Below are 22,224 nucleotides of genomic sequence, written 5' to 3'. Positions count from 1 at the left end.
GAGCCAGTAAGCAGCTCTCGAGCTTTTGAAGATGGCCGAGTCGGAGCCAAGGATCAGCTCCGAACCCCAACCAGCAAGAAAGAAGGTGAGAAGAAGACAGCTAACATGGAACGTTATGGTAGGTGCATAACTTCTTTTTTAAGGACAGATTAATGACATACAATTTTCATAGAAGAGACTTTAACATACACATTATCTAGCAGCTAGGATACATTCATTCTCTAACAAATTGATTTACTAAATGCTTTCTCCTGGTTTTAGTTGAGAAGGATGACTGATTTACAATATGTCTTCTCCTGGTTTTAGTTGCTTATGGACAGCAGAACAATGCTGGGGTAGCTATCCTTAACCCCTTGAGAGATGGGATGAGCATTAAATTAACAGTCCTAAGTGGATGCAGTAATATGAGTGGTTAGCTTAGCAGGGTTATTTAGGTTTGGTGAGGTGTTATAATGAGACATTAGCCTGGGGGGGGGGTACAGGAGCACAAGCAATTATTTAAAAAGTGAGTTTTAACAAGTTTCTTGAACTGTGATGGGGATTTATTGTCAGTTATGTGGGTAGGAAGTGAGTTCCAGGTTTTTGCTATATAGTGGCTGTAGACAGACTTGCCAGCTTCATTGTTATATTTGGTTACTTTGAGGAGATTTTGTGTGCTAGACCTTAAGGGCCTGGTGGTTGTATAGGGTTGCAAAAGATGTTGTAGGGCTGGGGTGTTTTCAGAGTTATGTATTATTTTATACCAGAATAGACCATTTTGAAGTTGTACTTCTGCAATTTGAGCATCATTCTTTTCAATCTTGCTGGAGCTGAATGCATAGTCTTCTTTACAATGGTAACTAAAGGTTGGTGATCAGTTTCAATCTGAAAAGCTCAACCATAGATATAATCATGAAATTTTGAGCATGCAAATACTTTTGCCAAAAGTTCTTTCTCAATTTGAGCATATTGCATTTCAGTTTGGTAAGAGTTTTTGATGCATAGGCTACTGGTCTGCCTTCTTGAAGGATGACTGCACCATGACCAAATTATGAAGCATCACAGGAAAGGATTACTGGTTTATTGACATCATAGTATCTTAATGTAGGTGGGGTGGCAATTTTCTGCTAAAGATCTTCAAATGCTTTCTGGTGCTGTTCCAACCAAGACCATGTAACATTTTTGCACATCAGTTCTCTCAAAGGTGTTGTCAACTCACTGAAGTCTTGTAAAAACTTGCCCAAATAGTTGTCAACTCACTGAAGTCTTGTATAAACTTGCCTAAATAGTTGACCATACCAAGAAAATGTAGAGCTTGAACATTATCTGGTGCTGGCATCTCAAGAATGGCTGCTTGTTTGGACAGGTCTGGTTGCAAGCCAGTGCTTGTAAATAAATGACCTACATATGTAACTTCAGGTAGTCTGAATTTGCACTTCAGAGGATTGAGCTTTAAGTTCACTTCATGTGCTCTGTCTAGAACTCTTTTAAGGTTTCTGTCATGCTCTGCTTTCACCATTGCTCCAACCAATAAATCATCTACTATTATGGCACAAGGATAACCTGAAAAAAATTGCTCCATTGCATGCCGAAAGGCTTCACTTGCAGAATTTATTCCAAATGGCATCCTGAGGAATCTATATCTCCCAAACGGAGTACTGAAAGTAGTCATTAATGAGGATTTGCGATCCAGCATCACTTGCCAAAATAAACTTTTTGCATCTATGACAGAAAAAAACAGTGTCATTCGGTATTAGGGCTGATACTTATTCGACTGTACGCATTGGATGATGTAGTCTCTTTAATGCTTTGTTCAAATTTCTTGGGTCAATACATATTCCGATTTCATCTGAGCCTTTTTTGTGGGCCACTACCATGGACAACACCCATTTAGTTGGTTCTGTGACTGGACAAATTACACCTTCCTGCGCCATTTTTTCCAACTGAGCTTTAACTCTATCTTGCATAGCTATTGGACCTTTTCTTGCTGGTCTGACCACCGGACTGACCTCTGGGTCTAACTTCATAGAATATACAACTGGAAGTTTGCCCAACTTGTCAACAAAAACATCAGCATACTCTGAGAAAATGGCTTCAGTAAAATTGGAACTAGGAGATGTGCTTATATGATGAACTTCTTTGATAAAAGAATACAAATTAATTCTCAAACTGTCTCTGAGACCCAGTAATGACTGCACAGGTTTTCAAACTACATATAATAACAAGCTGTAACAGTTCCTAGCCAAATAACATGAAAGTACTAATGAGACTTTGGTTTGAATTTCTTCACCTCCATAAGCAACAAGTTTTGCACAACTAGCCACATTGAGTTGTTCATTAGCTCTCATCTTAGCAAAAGTATCTGCTGACATAACATTACACTTTGAACCAGTGTCTATTTGAGCTTGGTGGATTTGCCATTGATCTGGATAGTATAAAACACTTCATTCTTGTCAACAAATTCACTGCATGAACCTTTTCACCAACTACTGATACACCATCTACGTAGAAAGTAAACTGCTGCAATTCTACTTGATCAGTTTGCTTTTTTGAGTGACCTTTCTTTATAACGTGTGAGGTTTACTTGAGTTGCAAAACTTTTGAAGATAGTACCATTTTTTACACTTGTGGCATTGCTGTCCAAAAGCTAAGCATTTCTCTCTTTTAGACTCATGATTGGCACCACAATTGTGACAGGTAACTATTAAAGCTGAATATGAGTTTTGCTGACTCATGCTTGTACTGCACTGAGCATGCTCTTTTCTTAGAATTTACTGGAAAACTACGTGGTTTCCCTGATAAAACAGCAGGGGCCATGGCTGCCATGTGCTTAGGCCTGCTTTTGCTTGCCACATGCTGCATGCTGTCTACATTTGCTCTGGAGCCTGCTGAAATCATACTCATCACTTGCAAGCATACTTGTGTGCCTTTCTGTAACTTCATGGATTTGACAAATCTCAATACTACTCAATGATAAATCACTGTCAAGAAGCAAAATCTTTTCTCACAGCAGCACTATTAATACCACACACAAGCCTGTCCTTTATCAACTCATCTTTTAAGTCACCAAACTGACACATTTTAGCTTTGTTTCTCAGATCAGTTATATAAGCTGCAAAAGTTTCCCCTGGTTTCTGATCTCTTTTGTAAAACAAATGCCTCTCTAATGTAATATTTGTCTGGGGTTTACACATTTCCCTTAATTTGTGCTTCAAACACTTGGGGTCTTCCCTTGATTCAGCCTGTACAACAATATGACAGCTTTCACCTTCTCCCTCATATATTGCTGGTGCATACACAAATGAATGCTCTCTTTCAATGGCCTCTGATCCAGCTAGGTTTAGCAAAATGAATGCCCTAGTGCATATGTCTTTGTCAGAATAAGCTGCATGTCTAAAAATATCATACTATTGCTCAAATATTCTCCAATTCTCTGCAATATTCTGATCAAATACAAGTGGTAAGGGCTTTTGAAATCTGCCTTTCTTATTAACACATACCAGTGAAGGGTTTTGCAAATATGCACGAACATATACATATGCCAGAAATTTATGCCAGTACTTGTAACTATGCCCAATAGCACAACAAGCCTCTGAATAACTGAACTTTGTGAAATAAGTCTTTCGGGCACTGTAATGCTCTTGAAATCATTGTACTGTAAGAAATCACCTCTTATCAGAGTAAGAAACATCTCAAAATAACTGCACTTTGCGAATAAACTGGGCAGAAGAAGCTCAGAATAAGAAATATTTTGAAGTGATTGCACTTTGTGAATAAACATTACACAGTATGCTGAAACTTCCACAAAATGGCAGTACTTTACTAAATAACTCTTTACGGTGCAAGAAACACTCTGTAATGGTGGCACTTTGTGAATAGACACACCCAGCACAAGAAACTTTTTGAAATGGCTGTATTTCGACTGTACTTTATGAAATACATGCACTTTGCATACAAATAAACTCTTCAGAATAAATGCACAGTAATAAGCACACACTATAAGCACTTTTATACACTTTGAGATATTTTGAATAACCTAGTTATGCCCTGAATGCAATACAAAATAGTAGTTATGCCAAAACACAGCGCTTTGTCAAAAAACATGCAGTCGCCTTGCCTTACTTACTCTTAAAGTGCCTTTTTTGCCATAGTTATATTTGTTTTGCTCATTTAATCTCTTTTCATGCCCATTGTACTTTTCTTGTGCTTGTTTTACTCTAAACATGCCCGTTTTGCTTTAAACATACTCATTTTGCAAATCTAAGGTAATTTCGAATCCCTTATGTGCTTTTCTGACAATTGTTTTATCAAATCTCTTAATCCTAAACATTTTGTATAATTAATAAACTTTTTGTGCCTCTCTCCTGTTTAATAATGTGGTTTGTGCCCTTGTACTGCTCTGTTTTATCTTTTATTATAAAATAAACTGTTTGTGCAAGTTTTCATTACCTTTAGTTCTTTTCTGGCTCTTTTCTGTGCTCGCTTCTCTTAGTTTACCTTCACTGTTATCTCTGCATCTTGTAGCTCTGAATATCAGCCTCTGCAATCCCAGTTCTGACACCATGTCACTCGTCTAGTCAGGATACAATAGATGAGACTTTGTGGGTACTTTTCAAGAAGCTTTATTATGTACAAACACATCAGGATTGAGGCTTAATAACTTTAATTTAGATAAACGTATGAATAAACTAGCTATTATACTCATACATGTTCACTCTCTGGCTGCACTCTCAAAATGGCACTGAAGCCAGCAAGTGCTGACTGTTTATATGCATGTTCAGTTCTTGAAATGCTTCTTAAAGATGCAGCACACATACTCTATTCTACACCTTCCAAATTTTGTATTTATTATTTAAACTTACTTTCCTGGTTTGAAAATTATTTTTAAGCAGGGAGTATGTGCTCTTGTTGACTGTCACTCATTTTACTGTACTTTTAAATGGAAGAGCACTTTTGTTTCTGTCAGTTTAAAATTTGTTAAAAATATTCTATAACTAATTCTTATGTGAAGAAACTGTATTTATTTTACTTTTTGGGGGGTGGCTATGTGTATTTAACTCTTTCCTTCCAATAGATGTCTTTTGTCTTTATAACTCACAGTGGGTGAGAATCTTTTACAAAAACTGAGTTGTTGCCTCAGAGTTCAAACAAATGTTCATATTTCTAGAGCCATACTAAAGAACTGTACATGGCTTGCATTAATTCAATTATCGGTCTTAAACTGGATTTTATGAGCCAAAATAAACATAGTAAATATGAATTTTGTATTGTTGCATAAACATCTTACAGTATCTCAGTAACCATTCAAGCAACATATATACTCTGCCAGTAGCATTTTCTTCCTATAGCTGTGAGCTTAATATGAAGCTGAGCATTTCTGTCTGTTCTAAGTGATTGTTGAGATATTTAAAAAAAATATGAAAATGATTACAAAACAAATAAGTAGTATACAAATAATATCCAATATCTCTTTATCTGCAATAGGCAGAGGTCATATATCGATATAGTTAGATGCTGTTGTGTAAGCTGTAAGACAGAAACTTCTAACACCTTGCATGTAGCATGCTTTTGGAATTATTAATGTGGATACAGTAGAGAGTTGATTATCTGAACTAACTGGGACCTACGGTAGTTCGGATAAACAAACTGTTCAGATAATCAAACATATAATTGAACTGAATAAGAAACTATGATTTAGGCAAAGCACTTCAATTTTTGCCCTCAGATTGTTAAAGGTTGCTACTCCTACATTTCTAGATTCCCCTTATAAAACTCAGACCAGTCCAAGGCTACATACATCAACATATGAACCAAGCTGTGACAAACTATATATAGTACACGACTCAGTACTGGCTTAAAATGCAGCACCCCCAACCCAACCCACACATATAATGCCTTCTTCAACACAGAATCCAGTAAATTACTGTAGCACTTAATTATACATATCCTATAAGCAAAACATTCACTTTTCCAACACCACCATTACAATGACAGCCATTTCAAACACCAAATCAACCCAAAATTGCATTAGCTATTAAAATAAAACAAATGCATTTAGCTTAACTAACCTCCAAATTAAGAAAACCAATGTGTTTTCCTTAAGTTACTACAAGGGATTAAAGTACTGAACATATTATTTCCAGAAGAGAAAAAAATTCAACACTCTTTTTAACTGGTGCTACATTTTTTATTTTTTTATTTTTTGAAGGCTCAGAGGTTGAGAAAAATATTGCTGGTTTAATGTAAGTTCATAGCAAATGAAAAATGCCAGAACACACAAAGTATGAATGCAGTAGATAACCAAGTATACACACACACACACACACACACACACACACACACACACACACACACACACACACTCTTCAGTGGGCAAAGAAGCATCACTCTTGTGAGAAGGGCAGGAGAGGTGCCCCACCTTAGGTAGAATGTTTTGCATACCCCAGAGGAAACTGCTGCAACCATTAATAAACTGACTTTCCTGTCAAAAAGGAAAAGAAAACGTAAACATTTATTTTTTTCTGCATTGGTTGTATTGGACTGCTAGATAAATAAATAAATAAACAAAGTAGTCTGAGGAGAGGTATAAAGGAGGCAAAGAGGGAGTATGGCAGAAGGGTGTAGAGCCACTTTGATGAAATGAGGTGTGCAAGGAAATTATGGCAAGGCATACAGGAGATTGCTGACTACAAAATCAGGTCAATACAGTGTGGGGACAGCACTGAATTCCTGGACAGTTTGAATACCTTATTTGAAAGATTTGAGGAGAGAAACAACAGGTTGACACTTAAGCTACCCAGTGATGAGAAGGATGTTGTTCTCAAACTCAGTACAGAGGAGGTGAGAAGAGAACTATGGAAGGTGACTCCCAGGAAGGCTGCTGTCTCAGACAGCATACTGGGCAAGGTGTTAAAAGGCTGTGTCAACCAACTGTGCACAGTACTCATGGAGATATTTAACAATTCTTTTGCCATGGCAAAAGTACCCTCATGCTACAAGGAAACAAACATCATTCCATTGCCTAAGAAAATCTACCACTCCAGCCTTAATGATTACAGACCAATTGCTCTGACATCCACTGTTATGAAATGTTTAGAATGGCTGATCAAAAAGCATTTGTCATCTGGTCTACCTCCTGATTTTGACCCTCTTCAGCTTGTTTACAGAGCCAACAGATCCATGGCTGATGCGATTTCATTAGCACTACACAGCTCTCTTGAACATCTAGAGGGCAATGACAACTATGTGAGGATGCTGCTCATAGATTTCAACTCAGCATGTAATATGGTAATATCAATACAGCTGCTAGATAAACTGGCATATATAGGAGTCAGTAAACATCTTGGTAACTGGATCCTGGACTTCCTGATTGAGAGGCCACAGGGAGTGAGTTCAAGTAAGAACACATCAAAGTGTATCAGGATTAATACTGGGGTTGCACAGGGATGTGTTCTCAGTCCACTGTTGTTCCTGACCCACAACTGCTATGCAAAGCACAACTCCAACCATATCATCAAGTTTGCTGATGATACCAAAGTTGTGGGGCTCATCACAAAGGAGAATGAAAGTGCATACAAAGAGAAGGTGGCATCTCTGATCAGCTGGTATGAGGGGAAAAAAACTTGACCTGAATGTAAGCAAGACCAAGACTTCAGGAAAAAAAGAAAACAAACTACCCAGTGCTCATGATCAATGGTGAGAGTGTAGATAGGGTTAAGTGTACGAAATTCCTAGGTGTACACATAGCAGGAGATATCTTGTGCTTGAGAAACACCAGCCAGCTGATCAAAAAAGCACACCAATGCCTCCATTTTTTTTGATAAGGCTGAAGAAAGCTAAGCTCCCACCTCATATCCTTTCCACCTTCTATAGGGGTGCTACTGAGAGTATCCTCATGAGCAACTTCACAGTGTGGTTTGGAAGTTGTACAGCTACAGAAAGGAAGGCACTACAGAGAGTGGTGAGGGTTGTAGAGAAGGTAATGGGTACCAGTCTTCCATCAATACAACTTTACTCTGCAAGAAGCATCAGAAGGGCCACCAAAATAATACAAGACACCATGCATCCAGCGCACAGACTGTTTAAGCATCTGGCATCTGGTAGAAGATTTCACAGCATCCACTGCAGTAATACTAGTTTCAAACAACAGTTTTTCTACCCTACAGGGGTCAGACTTCTGAACTCAAGCATAAGTCCCAGAGAACTGGACATTAACTAAGTCAGTTCTTTCTTTTTTGTTCACAAATACATATAGTCTGTTGTATAATATATACCACACAAATTTCAAGTAAGTGCAATATTTATTTATATTATCTCTACCAAGTACAATATTAGACAAACAACTTAGGCAATGTGCAATCTGTAATGTGTCTTTTACTTAAACTGGGCATGTATTATAACTTAAGGAAGGCTATACCTATTCTGTATTCAAATGTTGGAATTTTTCTGCTGTTTTGTATTGGTACTGGGAGTAGGATTGTATATGTTAGTCGTTTTCATTCTTTTACTTGTATGGGTTGTTTTACTTTCTGTTTGTAATGCCCCTAATCTGCCCAAAGATTGCGCCTGACTATAGGATTTAAACTGGTCATTCAAACAGTCTTGGCAAGTAGTAGCTTAAGGGCTAACAACAAAAACTAACAACTAAAGAAAAAATAAGATATTTATGTAAAACAATAGAGTTTAAATAAATCTAGCTTGCTGTTTTTTTCCTAACTTGATTATTATAAGAAGAGTATATCACACCACAGTTACCTACCTGACTTTGCCTGATTTTTTTTTGCAAAATCATTAACAAACTCCCACATGGTGGTTTCAACCTGCTCCGTTTGCCCTCGCTGCAATTGGGATCACTCCCCTACCCTACCCCCAATTCCCACCCACCTCCACTACACATACATTTACTTTAGCCACACCTACCACCTTGCAACCAGTAACACTTAGTTTTTTCACCCCATATATTAACAACTCCTTCTACCTATACCTACATCCCCTAACAATACTGCATACCACGCTACTACACTCCTCACTATGCTAGCTCTTAAATGCATACATTTCCTCACTTTAAACTCTCTTCTACTCCTACTATACATTTTATCCTCATATGAGAAAACTATCAAGCACTCATTACAACCACCACACCACACCTCATCTGTACCAATAGTACAGCACAGCCACCACTGGCCTATTACCCCAGATCTCTTTTACACAACTAATACTGACCATCACATAATCAAACTCCTTCCACAACCAAGTCCACCACCTCTCTTAGATTATCTAAGGTCCTTAAGAAAATCATCAAGCTCCTTCAACACATACAGAAACAATTAATACTGGCAGGGGACATCCACCCCAATCCAGGCCCCTAGAATTCACATATACTACAACCCAACCATCCCCAAAACAACCTTACTCAAATTCACCATAGAAAAAATTCATCTCTCCTCCTCCTCCTCAACATTAATGCTCATAGTATAGCCAACAAAATCCACAATCTACATGCTCTACTATCCTACTACTCCCCAGATATAGTTATTTTGACAAAAATATGGCTAAAGCCACACACCAGCAACAATATCCTAAGAAAAGCTAGAACAGATAACAATGAGGTGGCATAGCCATCCTATACAAAGACCATCTAGCAGTTGATCTCCTGCATACCTCCCCTCCAGACCTCACAAATGCTGAGCTAATTATAGCCAAACTTACCATCAACCCCAACAATCACCTTAATATATTAGGGGGGTACATCCCACCAGGTAGCAACATCCCCACTCTAGAAAATCTATTGCAATGGTGTACTTTATCCCTCCCTCAGGAAACTATCTTACCGGGAGACTTTAACATAGACTAGCTTCTATGTTCCTCCCCAAATCCTACAATGCAAATCAACCTGTACGGCTATACCAAATCATCTCAGCCCCAACCAGGACTTATAAAACCACTAAATGTGAATGCATACTGGATTGGATACTAGTTAATTCTCCCCACCTAGCAACCCACTCAGGTAGCTTCCCTGATAACCTAAGCAACCCCTGCCCAACATTTCTCTTATGAAATTGCAACTAAATACCTCATCCAACTAGTTTCCACACAATCAGAAACAAAAAACAATTTAACCCGGACAAATTTATCTCTGATCTTAAACACTGTCACTGGGAATATCTCAAACAACTGCCATTAGATGAGGCAGTAGTTTCCTTCAATAACACCTTCCTTGAGATTCCCAGTACCAACGCACTAACTAGAAAGATTAGAGTAAACTCCAACTACGCACCCTGGTTAACTTAAGAAACTAGAGCAATACTCAAAGACAGGGACAAGGCTTGGTTACAGTTCCATAAGAAGAAAACCAGTACCAACAAACAACTTTTCCTGGAACTTAGAAACAAAGCAAAAAAACTAAACAAAACCGACAAAACTAACTACTACCACAACATTCAAATCAAACATCAAAATAACCCACAACAATTCTGGGCAGCAGTAAACAATCTGTTAAACGAGGTAAACATACAACACATACACCTAATTCAACTGACTGCTGTGATAGCATTGCCACCCAGTTCAACAACTACTTTACAGAATCTATTCAATCTCTAGCTAATGCTCTAAATAACACTACAACTTCCCCCCAGAAGCAAACCACAATAGACCCCACAGAATTGCAATAACCTCTTCAAAATAAAACCAGCCCTCACCCATCACATCAAAAAATTACTAAGTAAACTAAAACCAACCACCTTAGCTGCCAATAACCTCCCTACAGACTATCTAAAACTAGCATCAAAGGCAATCTGCTACCCATCACTGAGCCATATGTCCCCACTATCTGGAAATTATCACACATCATACCCTTGCACAAAGGAGGCAGCTCCTGTGAGCTAACTAACTTTCGCCCCATTGCCATCCTCTTCCCCCTGTCTAAAATCCTTGAAAGAGTCATTCACTCACAACTCATGGATTATCTATTAACATACAACCTCCTATCACACACTCGATATGGCTTCCGCCCTGCCCATAGCACAATAACAGCCCTTCTGACATTCACAAATACTATTAATCTGCTCAGAAACAACTCCCAGATTGTCTCAGCAATATTTCTGGACCTGTCAAAAGCTTTTGACATGGTCAATCACCCCAAACTCATAAAGGTCCTTTCCTACCACAATGTCAGCAGTACAGCTATAGCATGGTTCCTAACAAACTACCCTTTGGCAAGAATCCCTCTCACCCCTCCTAACAGTCACCTTAGGGGTATACAAAGGCTCCATCCTTGGACCCCTTCTTTTCTCCCTATTTACTAATCACCTCCACACTGCAGCCCCCCCAAGCCAAAGTCATTCAATATGCTGACGACTTCACTCTGATCTGCTTCTTCCCTTAATGACCTGCAATCTATCACCCAAGACACTTTCCTATGGCAAAATGGCAAATGTCCTGACATTTTAGGACAAACATATTTTCTATATTTTATGTAATAGTTACATGAAACAGTTATTCCGTATTTAAAACACATAAATGTGATAAGAAACAGAATAAGCAACTAAAATGCTACAAGAATAAGCTTTTATTTAGGCCAAAAAGTGAAGATGTCCTTCAAGGATGCATCTGCAGTCCTAACAAATGGGTTGTCCTGCCTCAGGCAGCCCTTCGGTCGGCCGGATTCCAAAGTCTGTGTTTGGCCTCGGCTGATGTCGCACTTCACCCGACGTCACTGCTGCTGTCGATTGGGTATAAAGGCATCAGCCAACGCCATTTTCCTCAGTCTTTCTTGCTGCGCGGTACCCAAAGCAGAAGCTGTTCGCAAGTGCCGGTCGGTCAGATCCAGAGATTTCTACTACCGAAGACTTCTAAAAAGCTAAGTACCCCGTTGCGGACTCTTTCTTGCCTCAGCCGATGTCAGAAAAAGTAAATAATTGTTTAACTTGTGGGAAACAAATACCTCATAAGGATTTCCACTCTTACTACCTACCTTGCTTAGGCCCAGACCACGACGTAGCAGCTTGTCTAGCCTGCGCTTCCTTCAACCGACGAACACTTAGACGTCGGTCGGAGTTTGCGGAGGAGTTTTTTGGTCCCGCTTTTGCTTACAAAATGCCGTCGGAGACTCTGACTTCACAATTAGCTAAAAAGCGTAAGGAAAAGGACCGACACTCGCGGTCCGCGGTTTCGGCCGAAACCACGGTTAAGCCAACCGCGAGTGTCTCGGTTTCGGCTGAAACCGAGTCCTCGGTTCTTCCTTCGGCCGAAAGCGTTCCTCCTGCAGCCGAGGCCTCACTCAGCATGGCTGAATCTGCTACTGAAATTTCTCCTGCTGTAGCAGGCACCCAGGAATTATCAGATACTATTCCTTTAGTCATATCTACTCCTGCACGTGGAGCTGCTAGGCCCCCTGCATCCATGTCTATCAAGGCCTTCTCTAGGGCTAAAGCAGCTAAATCTTCTAAGGCCTTGCCTTCTAAAACCCCCTCACACAGGCCTAGCTCTAGTTCCCAAATGCTTAGCCTGGCAGAGGATCTCATTTCTTTGATCAGGGGATCCCAACCTCACCCTGACAGGGCCTCTCATCCCCCTCCAGAGAAGAGGCCTAGAGCAGAGCCCCCTGAACCAGTTTCTACAGATTATTCTTCAGATGACTCAGACAACTCAAATCCTCCAGAAGGCCCTTATTCTCCCTATGAGGATTCTGATGCAGAAGACTCCATTCCTTCTGCCTCTCCTCCTGAGGAATTTTTTTTTGGGGAAACCTTGCATGCTATGAGGGAACAATTTCAATGGCAGGGCCAGGATTTTTCAGATTCTAGGAAACGGCTCAGGACCTTTTTGCATTTGCCACAGCATAGGCCTTTAGCCATTCCTCCAGTACTTACAGTTGTGGATGATGCATTCAATGATGCTTGTACTGCTCCTGACTCTCTTCCTCCGGCCCCTGCTAAGCCCGACAGATACTACAGGGTCCCGGACACACATTATCACCTGTATAAGGCTCCTATTGCAGATCCAGAAACTATTTCTCAAGGCACCAAAGCTGTAGCAACTGCCAAAAAACCCCTCCCCTCTGAAAGAGAATCTAGAGCATTAGAGAGATGGGGTAAAAAAGTTTATACTTCTGCTACTCTTTCGGCTAGGGCTTTAAACTGTCAATTCCACATGATTCAGTATCAGAAATTTTTGTTAGATCAGTTAAATAAAAAACTATCCTCTCCTGAACCTATAGACCGTAAGTCCCTTCAGGATTTGGTACATAATACTCAGCAGGTCAGTAATCATTCCTTGAAATGCGGCTATGATGCACTGGAGGCTTCCTTTAGATCAGCTATGACTGGTACAGTGATCAGAAGGCATGCATGGTTAAAAGAGCAATCCTTACCAGACCATGTAAAGTCAAAGCTCCTAGATGCTCCCATGGAGAAGCTCAGTTTGTTTGGCTCCCCTGCACAGCAAGTGTTAAAGAAGGTGGAGGGAAAAGCAAAATCTGTCCAAACAGTCAAGGACTTCTTACAGGTCCAGCCTCCTAGGTTTAGTAGAAACTGGCCTTCGAAGAATTGGTCCTTTCTAGACTCCAGAGCACAGAGAGGCAGAAATAGGCGGTCAAGAGGCAGAGGGCAATCCAGAGGTGCCTACAGGGGACGTCAGTGGCAGCCTAACAACCAGAGAAGTACTGCCACAGATCCAGCTACTACCACTTCCACAGGACAGTCACAGTGACTTGGCTCTGATACCGCCTACCAGGGAACAACTGGAAGCACCCTTAGGTGGAAAGCTAGCCTTATTTTCAGTAAACTGGCATTACATTACAGCAGACAAATGGATTTTACAGACAATAGACAGAGGTTACAGGTTTCACTTCCATACTTTACCAAGGAAGAGAGGAATGCCAAACCTACCACCAAACCAAAAGACAAACGCTCAAGGACAAATCAACCACTTGCTAAGGATGAGAGCTATAGAAAAGGTACCGGCTATGGAACAAGGACAAGGATTTTATTCCAGACTTTTCCTGGTGCCAAGAAAAGAAAACCAATGGAGGCCTATTCTCGACCTGTCCACTCTAAACACATATCTTATTGTTCCAAAATTCAAAATGCTGACCCTTCAGCACCTTCTTCCCATGCTGGGCAAGGAGGCTTGGCTGGTGACTCTAGATCTCAAGGAGGCATACCTGCACATCCCTATTCGACCAGATTGCAGAAGATACCTCAGATTTCTTGCAGGATCAGAGCATTATCAATTCTCAGCATTGCCCTTTGGCTTATCTACTGCGCCCAGAGTATTCACGAAATGCCTGGCATCAGTAATTGCTCATTGCAGGCTTCAGGGAATTCAAATTTATCCATACCTGGACGACTGCCTGATACAAGCGGACAACAAGATCAAATTAACAAAAGATTTGGAAAAGGTTATTCACCTCTTGCAGGCCTTGGGATACACAGTCAACATAAAAAAGTCAAGGCTGATACCATCCCAAAGGATTACATTCTTGGGTGCAGAACTGGACACATAAAATCAAATGGCATTTCTCACAGCAGAAAAGCAAAAGCAACTACCACTCTATTTCAAGGCATTAGCAACGCAGAACCAGCTTACAGCAAGAAAAATCCTGCAAGCCCTGGGTTACATGGCATCCTGCATAATATTGATCCCACATGCCAGACTACATATGAGGAAGTTGCAATGGTACCTAAGGAATTTATGGTCTCAGCACAAGCACAGCCTAGAAACCCAAATTCCAATAATTCCATGCCTGAAGCAAGAATTCCTGTGGTGGGCTCAGGCCTGTCAGTTGAACAAAGGACTGCCTTTCCACACCCCTCATCCAAGTCAGACTATCACCACGGACGCCTCAGACCTCAATTGGGGGGCACACATGGCGGACAAGTGCATACAAGGCCTATGGACACAAGACCAGCTGAACCTACACATAAATCAAAAAGAGATGCTGGCAGTGAAACAGGCAATTCAGACATTCAGACCATTTCTTCAACAGGGTCATTTGCTGATAAGGACAGACAACACCACAGTTATGTGGTATATCAACAAGCAGGGAGGCACACATTCATATCCTCTATGGCGGATGGCAATGGACCTGTGGAATGTGGCCCTGAACCTCAACATTCAGCTCCAGGCCTTATTTGTGCCAGGAAAAGAGAATATATTAGCAGACACACTAAGCAGAACTACCACGGATGTCCACGAATGGATGCTGCATCTGGACATCTTCAAAACCATTACAATCTCATATGTTGGGCCCAATGCATAAATAATCTTAAAACATTAACTAGTCAACAAGTTACAAATGAATTTAATTTAATAAATGTAGACAAAGTAAGTCTCCAGAAAATTTTACTCTACTCTAAAAATTTATGCAAAATTATTAATGATTCGTCCTTCAAGTCTAAGCCAAAACTTATAAACTATATTCAAGAACTGATTTATGATAACCATAACTGGCCAAATTCAACATCTAAACTATACAAGATTTTAATAGTCTACAAGGCTAAAATAGATCAAAGCACTTGGAACTTTATATCTAGAGGTTTATCAACAAATCTGTCAAACGATTGCAAAAATAATCTTCTATACTCCATTAAACTAACTTCTAATACACAAATATGGCTAATCTTCACCTGGAAATTTTGCATAGAGCCTTTTATACTCCAAGTAAAATAGCTAAATTCAACTCAAATCAAAATGTTATTTGTTGGAGATGCTCTTTAAGCTGTGAAGCGGATTGGTTTCATATATTTTATGATTGTATTAAACCATTTTGGGAGAAAATTGGCAATTTTCTTCAAGCTATTTATAATGATACATTTGTTTTAACAAAGTCCTTAATTTTTTTGAATATAGATGAATTAGTAGTTATGAATAAAAGAGATCAATATCTTTTATGTACTATTCTGGCGGTTGCCAGAAAGTGTATCACAAGGAAATGGAAATCTGCAACTCCTCCGTGTTTTGAAGACTTTATATTTCTACTTAAGGAGACTACACAAAAGGAGATAAAGGTCAAGGAAGAAAGAATGTTCCCCAGAAAATGGTCAGACAACCCCTGGAATAAAATACTTACACTCATAGAAGTAATGCAACTAGACACAATCTCCATCATATGAGTTCAAAGAGATATAGACTTTTGTGGATTTTTTTTTTTTCTTCTTCTTCTCTGGATTTTTTATTAATTATTATTGTGTGTTTCTTTTGGGTCACTTGTAAATATTGTAAATAATGTTCAGCTCCAGGCCTTATTTGTGCCAGGAAAAGAGAATCTATTACTGTTTTTATTTCTTCTCAAAACAAAATAAAATTTGTTGAGTACATCTTCAAAACCATTACAGAGAAATGGGGGCTACCAGAAATAGACCTGTTCACATCCCCACACAACCACCAATTGAGAAAATTCTGCACAAGGACATACCACCCACTTGCTTGGAAGGTCGACTCCCTATCCTTCAGTTGGGAAAACCTAAAAGCATATGCATTCCCACCTCTACCTTTGATGCACAAAGTGCTACTGAAGATCAAAGAAGAGCACCCAAGGATCATACTGATAGCTCCAGACTGGCCGAGGCAGCATTGGTACCCGCTTCTGAGAAGTATGTCTCGGACCCACGCATGGCCTCTACCTCTAGTTCCTCTGCTGCTAACGCAGAGCAACTTCAGGATCCTGCATCCAAACTTGAAAACACTGCAGCTAGCTGCTTGGAATCTTACATGAAACAAAATAACCCAGAACTATCTTAAAGACATTATCCTAGAGGCTCGCAGACCCTCCACAAGGAAGACTTACTCAGCAAAATGGAAAAGATACCTCATTTGGAGTACAACAAAAGGAGAAAATGTATCATTGGTAAACATAGCTAACATCCTGGAATATTTAGCAGAACTTTTCCACAATGGCCTGTCTTACTCCTCCATCAAGATTCATGCATCAGCAATTTCAGCAGAATACAACATGGATCCTCCAGTCTTCTCTCATCCTCTACTCAGGCAGTTTCTGAGAGGAATTAAAAATGTAAAGCCTCCAAGGAAGCCACCTCTACCTACATGGGACCTGAACTTTGTGCTGGAAAAGTTAACACTTCCCCCTTTTGAACCAGCAGCAACAGCAGAATTACAGTTCTTATCTTGGAAAACTACATTCCTGCTTGCAATCACCTCAGCAAGGAGGGTTTCTGAATTACAGGCATTAATGGCAATACAGCCCTTCCTTATCTTGCATCAGGATAGAGTGTCCTTGAGAACTAACCCTACTTTTATGCCAAAGGTGGTCTCCAGGGTATCATTGAACCAAGCTATCCACCTACCAACATTCTTCCCCAACCCACAGAACAGGGGGGAAAGACTACTGCACACCTTGGATGTACACAGGCAATTGCGCTACTACCTGGACAGAACCAAGAGCAATAGAAAAACTGACCAGCTTCTGGTAGCATATGCAGCAGGAATGGAAGGAAAAGCAATTTCAAAACAGACAATCTCAAAATGGATAGGAAATTGCATTGGATTTTGTTACTCCTTTCATGGGAAGACAACTCCAGAAAACATCAGACCTCACTCCACAAGGGCTATAGCCACTACTACAGCTTTCTTACGAGGAGTGGCTACCAAAGACATTTTAGAGGCTGCTACTTGGAGCTCTGTGCATACATTTGCCAAGCATTATAATCTGCCTTTATACTCCAGATCCCGAGCAGGTTTTGCCACTGCTGTTTTGCAAGGGATCTTAACTACACCATAATCTTCTTAGTGCCTCCTCCCCCAGTTTGGCTATGGTATTCTACCCATTTGTTAGGACTGCAGATGCATCCTTGAAGGACATAGTACAGTTTTGTACCTACCATAAATGTAGATGTCCGAGAGGAATGCATCTGCAGTCAGGATTACCCACCCTCCTTCCCCTCTGTGGTACTCCTAGGGTATTTGCCCATCTTGTAGCTAGCTGGGGGAATCTATTATGGTGTATTTGTTTGTATATATGTATATACATGTTTATTTTTTGTTTGCTCTCTACTATTTGGAATCATTTGCATTTATCCAAATTTAGCCTTCCTAGAGGGCACCTGGCATCTGGGGCAAGAAACACTGAGGAAAATGGCGTCGGCTGATGCCTTTATACCCAATCGACAGCAGCAGTGACGTCGGGTGAAGTGCGACATCAGCCGAGGCCAAACCCAGACTTTGGAATCCGGCCGACCGAAGGGCTGCCTGAGGCAGGACAACCCATTTGTTAGGACTGCAGATGCATTCCTCTCGGACATCTACATTTATGGTAGGTACAAAACTGTACTTTGTGTCCTTTGTACTGGCCGTGGGTATGTTTTACCCTGCAAACTCTGACATGTGTACCAAAAATGTCCCACTTCGGGCATTTGAAAAGGTGGCAACCCTACCTCATTACCACATTTACTTCCTCTTCCTTCTGACCATGAAAGGACAGAAACAGATGGATGCTAGAACCAGGGATGGGGGAATCACAATCATCTTGCATTGTTCAGTAGGTTTTTTATTTTCTTTTTGATAACTCACTTCCCTTGGTGGCCTGGCATGCATGCTGCCAAAGCAGGGCCATAAATTCAATATCAGTGGCATGTGCCTACTTCCACTAAAATCCAGCAATGTGTACTGCTTAACAGAACAGACCAAACATCTTGGTACATTCAGTAGCTTACTTTGTTATTGTGTCTCCAACAGGTGTCACCAGTGCAGTGGACTGTGTCATTCCTCTCTCTCTCTCTCTCTCTCTCTCTGTCTCTGTCAAGGAGGGATCATCCAACAAAGGCTTGATCTTAAGGACCTAGGTCACTAGACAATCCAAGGTCATGGCCATTGGGGTCACAGTTAGAAGTGCACTTCTTTGCACCACAGAATTAGTAAGCCATCTTATTATTTGTTCTGTGTTCAAAATAAGTTTAAAGCAGGCTGGTAGGCAATGCTGTCTTTGTTAAACCTAAGAAAAAAATCAGAATGTGTACTCCTCCTGCAAGGAAACTGCAATCTTTGCTTCAATTTTGTCATGCTCCATCAAGTAATAACTAGTACATGATAATAAGATACATGACTATTGCTATCCAACAGTAGGTTTGTAAGTTACAAATTATATCCTATATGATATATCCTATAATATGATATTACAGTTATATATTTGAGGTAATAAAGTGGTAGGATTCTAAGTTACTATCAGAGTATGCACTGATACATAGGCTTTTTATTTCTAAGCTAGATCAGTATGTGATTGAGTATAGTACTGTGAACATGAAATGTAAATATGCAATAAATAAAAAAAATGCCATTATACAATACAGTCTGAATGTTGAGCCCTAAGGCCATCATCCACACATTTTATGCCTGGTGGACAATGCAGCTGCTATTTGGACTTAAAAGTCAAAGGTAGACAGACAAGCATGTATTTCTTTATGCTACTGGTAGAGATATGTCAGGATAAGGTGTTTGAGTTTTTCTTTAAGCCATTTGTTTGTTTAAACATATTTACTTTGTGTTTTCTTTGTGTAAGCTTATAGGTACTTGAATGTTTGATTTTAGATAAAGTACAGCCATTTGTTTTAGTTATTTCAAGTAAAGAATTTTATTATTCAATTTTAAACATTTGTAGCTGGAAGTTTATTTATTAGATTAAAGGTATGAGCATTGAAATACTGTAAACTCAGCTCTTGGCTTTCACCTTTAGAAGAGTCACTGCTGATTTACCAATATTTAATCCTTGACTTATTTTAATAGTAAACAGTAACCATGTTCTCGGCATGCTATGGCAGTCTGATTGATGTCAGTGTTATCATAAAGACAGGAAACAAGGTTTTAGTAATTGAGAGATACCATTAACTGCACATGGAAAAGTGTGTGTGTGTGTGTGTGTGTGTGTGTGTGTGTGTGTGTGTGTGTGTGTGCGTGTGCATAGAATAATCTTAGTCACAATTCACTTACTGTTGGTAAGACTGTACTAGAAGTTATTGAGCTCAGTCCAAGATGGCCAAAATCCAGGGGAGCCAATGGTTGTAACGTTGATCTGAAGCTGTACTATGCAAATCCTATTTAGGTACATACAGCAGGTGCTGACTATAACCTGAGGCAGTAGTGCATATTCCCCCTACAATGTTAAAGCCAGCAACCTCTTGAATTTTAATTTGTGGCCAGCGATGTTGACCTTGAGGTTGTAACCCTTAAATTGTCACATATTAAATTTGTGCCAGTGGTGTAGATTTAAAGGCCATGCTGTGGTACAGAGCAAAGCTTATCTTTGCATCTCAAAACAGTATCAATTAATAATTATATAATTTGAAATTAATATTAATGACAACAGATGTTAGTGTGATAATGAACAGCATCACCCACAGCATACAAGGAGCACTGGGGGATGTGTGCTAAATCTACTTAATATCAGCCAGCTAAATTATTTATTCCTTATGTACAGCTGCACCAGACACATATCTACTGTTGTTATGCTGGTGCTAGCAAGTGCTCTGACCTATTTTATCCAGTAAGTACAAGTATACCAATGTGCTTACAACAGTTATTGTAGCCTTCCAGCACAAGCCTTTCAGTGGTGCTGGAAACAATGGCAAAGAGTTAAGTCATCCCTAACACCATCTTGTAGTAAGTTTAATTGTGAATATTACTGTACAAAAGTAGAAATGAAAGCTTTATTGTTTAATAAGCTATGCTGAGGAAATGGTAAACACTGAGTGAATGAGATCTTCTCACTGCACAGCATTTTTATATTTTGAATTTTATTATTTAGGTAAAGCATATTTGAAAAGGTAATACATGATGAAATGGTGGTCTAATAAGGTTCTTTTGTGTCCCCTCATACTGTAATAAACAGGTTACACTGGGTATGTACCTCGCTCTCGTTTCATGATTGGCACAGGCTATCCCATCACCACGAATCATGCCATTCAGGAATTCAGTGGCATGCCAACAGACAAAACATACAAAGGACCCGAAGAACTAGAAACATTACAGAAAGAAAAGAAAACTCTCCCTCCTTTAAAGCATATATACCCTATGGACCTGGGCTTGTTACCCCGCTATACTGGCTATGTACCAGGTAAGCATTTTTAAACATTAGGTAACAAAAGTAAAGTTGGGAATGCAAAATAATGCCCTGCAACAGGTGAAATTTATGCTTTCAGATAATTAAAACAGTTTTAAACTAACAAAATGGAATAATAAACTCAAGTGATATGTTGAAGACTGTTAGGTGTTACTTACCTCAGTCCATATTGTTGTTTAAAGCTCCAGAAGGTTCCGTCATTCTGACTAGCAGTTTTATAAAGGAAGCAAAGCTGGAAAACAACCTATGAATAACTTTGCAATGTTTGTAGATTATACTGAGCAGCAGATTTCAATAACATATTTGATCTAGCAAAAAAGATGCCACTGGACCAGTACAATTCTATAATTAAGGTCCCTTCCTCACCACAGACGCAGATGCTTGAAGAAAACCAAATACAAGACATCCTCACCTCAAAACAGGGCTTAGTATCCAAAACCCTGTACTCCAGATATGCAAGTTTGACTTCCTGGTTAACAAAAGAATAACTAAGTAAAAATGAATATATCTCATGGCTTTTTTGATTAGATTATTGGTAACTGTATGCTAATTGCTCTGCTGTTCTATCATCCAAACAGTGTAACTGCCTTCTTTGGATAATTTTACACTGTTGTACTATTTCTTAGCTTATTTACACCAACAATGATTCACACTTGCATTCTATACTTCTTTTAATTTCTGGCTTACAGTATGCATTCTTTGCTTGCTTAGAATGTGTATGTTTCTATCTTCCTCCAGCACTTCAGCTCTTTCTCACTTTGCTCTCTCTCAGTTCTTCTGCCTAACTGCTCACTTAGATGCTACCACAAAAAATTCTGTTGTTGTTAGCTTTCCTGCATGTGCCTTCTCATTTCAGATGTACCTCCGGGTTCTTATACCTTTTTATGTTCATAATAATAAATGATGCCAGTGTTATTATTGAAAGCCAATACCACCATCAACACACCCACCATCCCTAATATGGAAGGAGTAAATGTACATATTACATTTCTATGAAATGGCCAGTAAGGCAATAGCTTCTCTGCTAGCGACACATGTGTAAGGGTGGGTGTATAAATGTCATCTGGACTGAACAAATGCAAGCTTAATATAAGTATAATATGGCAGAAAAGATGACTTAAACAACTTGCCTTAAATCCCATAAGGCCTTTTCCTTGAATGAACAGTAGCAGATTAAT

General features: G+C 39.6%; 1 protein-coding gene across 1 annotated transcript in view; it reads left to right on the top strand.

The window, feature by feature from the left end:
* Positions 1-22,224, top strand: part of FAM166B (family with sequence similarity 166 member B) — a 241,483-nt gene that overhangs the window by 145,316 nt on the left and 73,943 nt on the right. Inside the window, exon 5 of the mRNA XM_044087149.1 lies at positions 20,816-21,040. Within this exon, the coding sequence (XP_043943084.1) occupies positions 20,816-21,040 (225 nt within the window). The remainder of the gene's footprint in view (positions 1-20,815; positions 21,041-22,224) is intronic.

The sequence above is a fragment of the Protopterus annectens genome, chromosome 1.part1 (assembly GCF_019279795.1).
Source record: "Protopterus annectens isolate FY-2018-M chromosome 1.part1, PAN1.0, whole genome shotgun sequence".
Classification (NCBI taxonomy): Eukaryota; Metazoa; Chordata; order Ceratodontiformes; family Protopteridae; genus Protopterus; species Protopterus annectens.
Note: the sequence above shows the minus strand (reverse complement) of the source record. Positions and strands in the feature narration are given on the sequence as shown.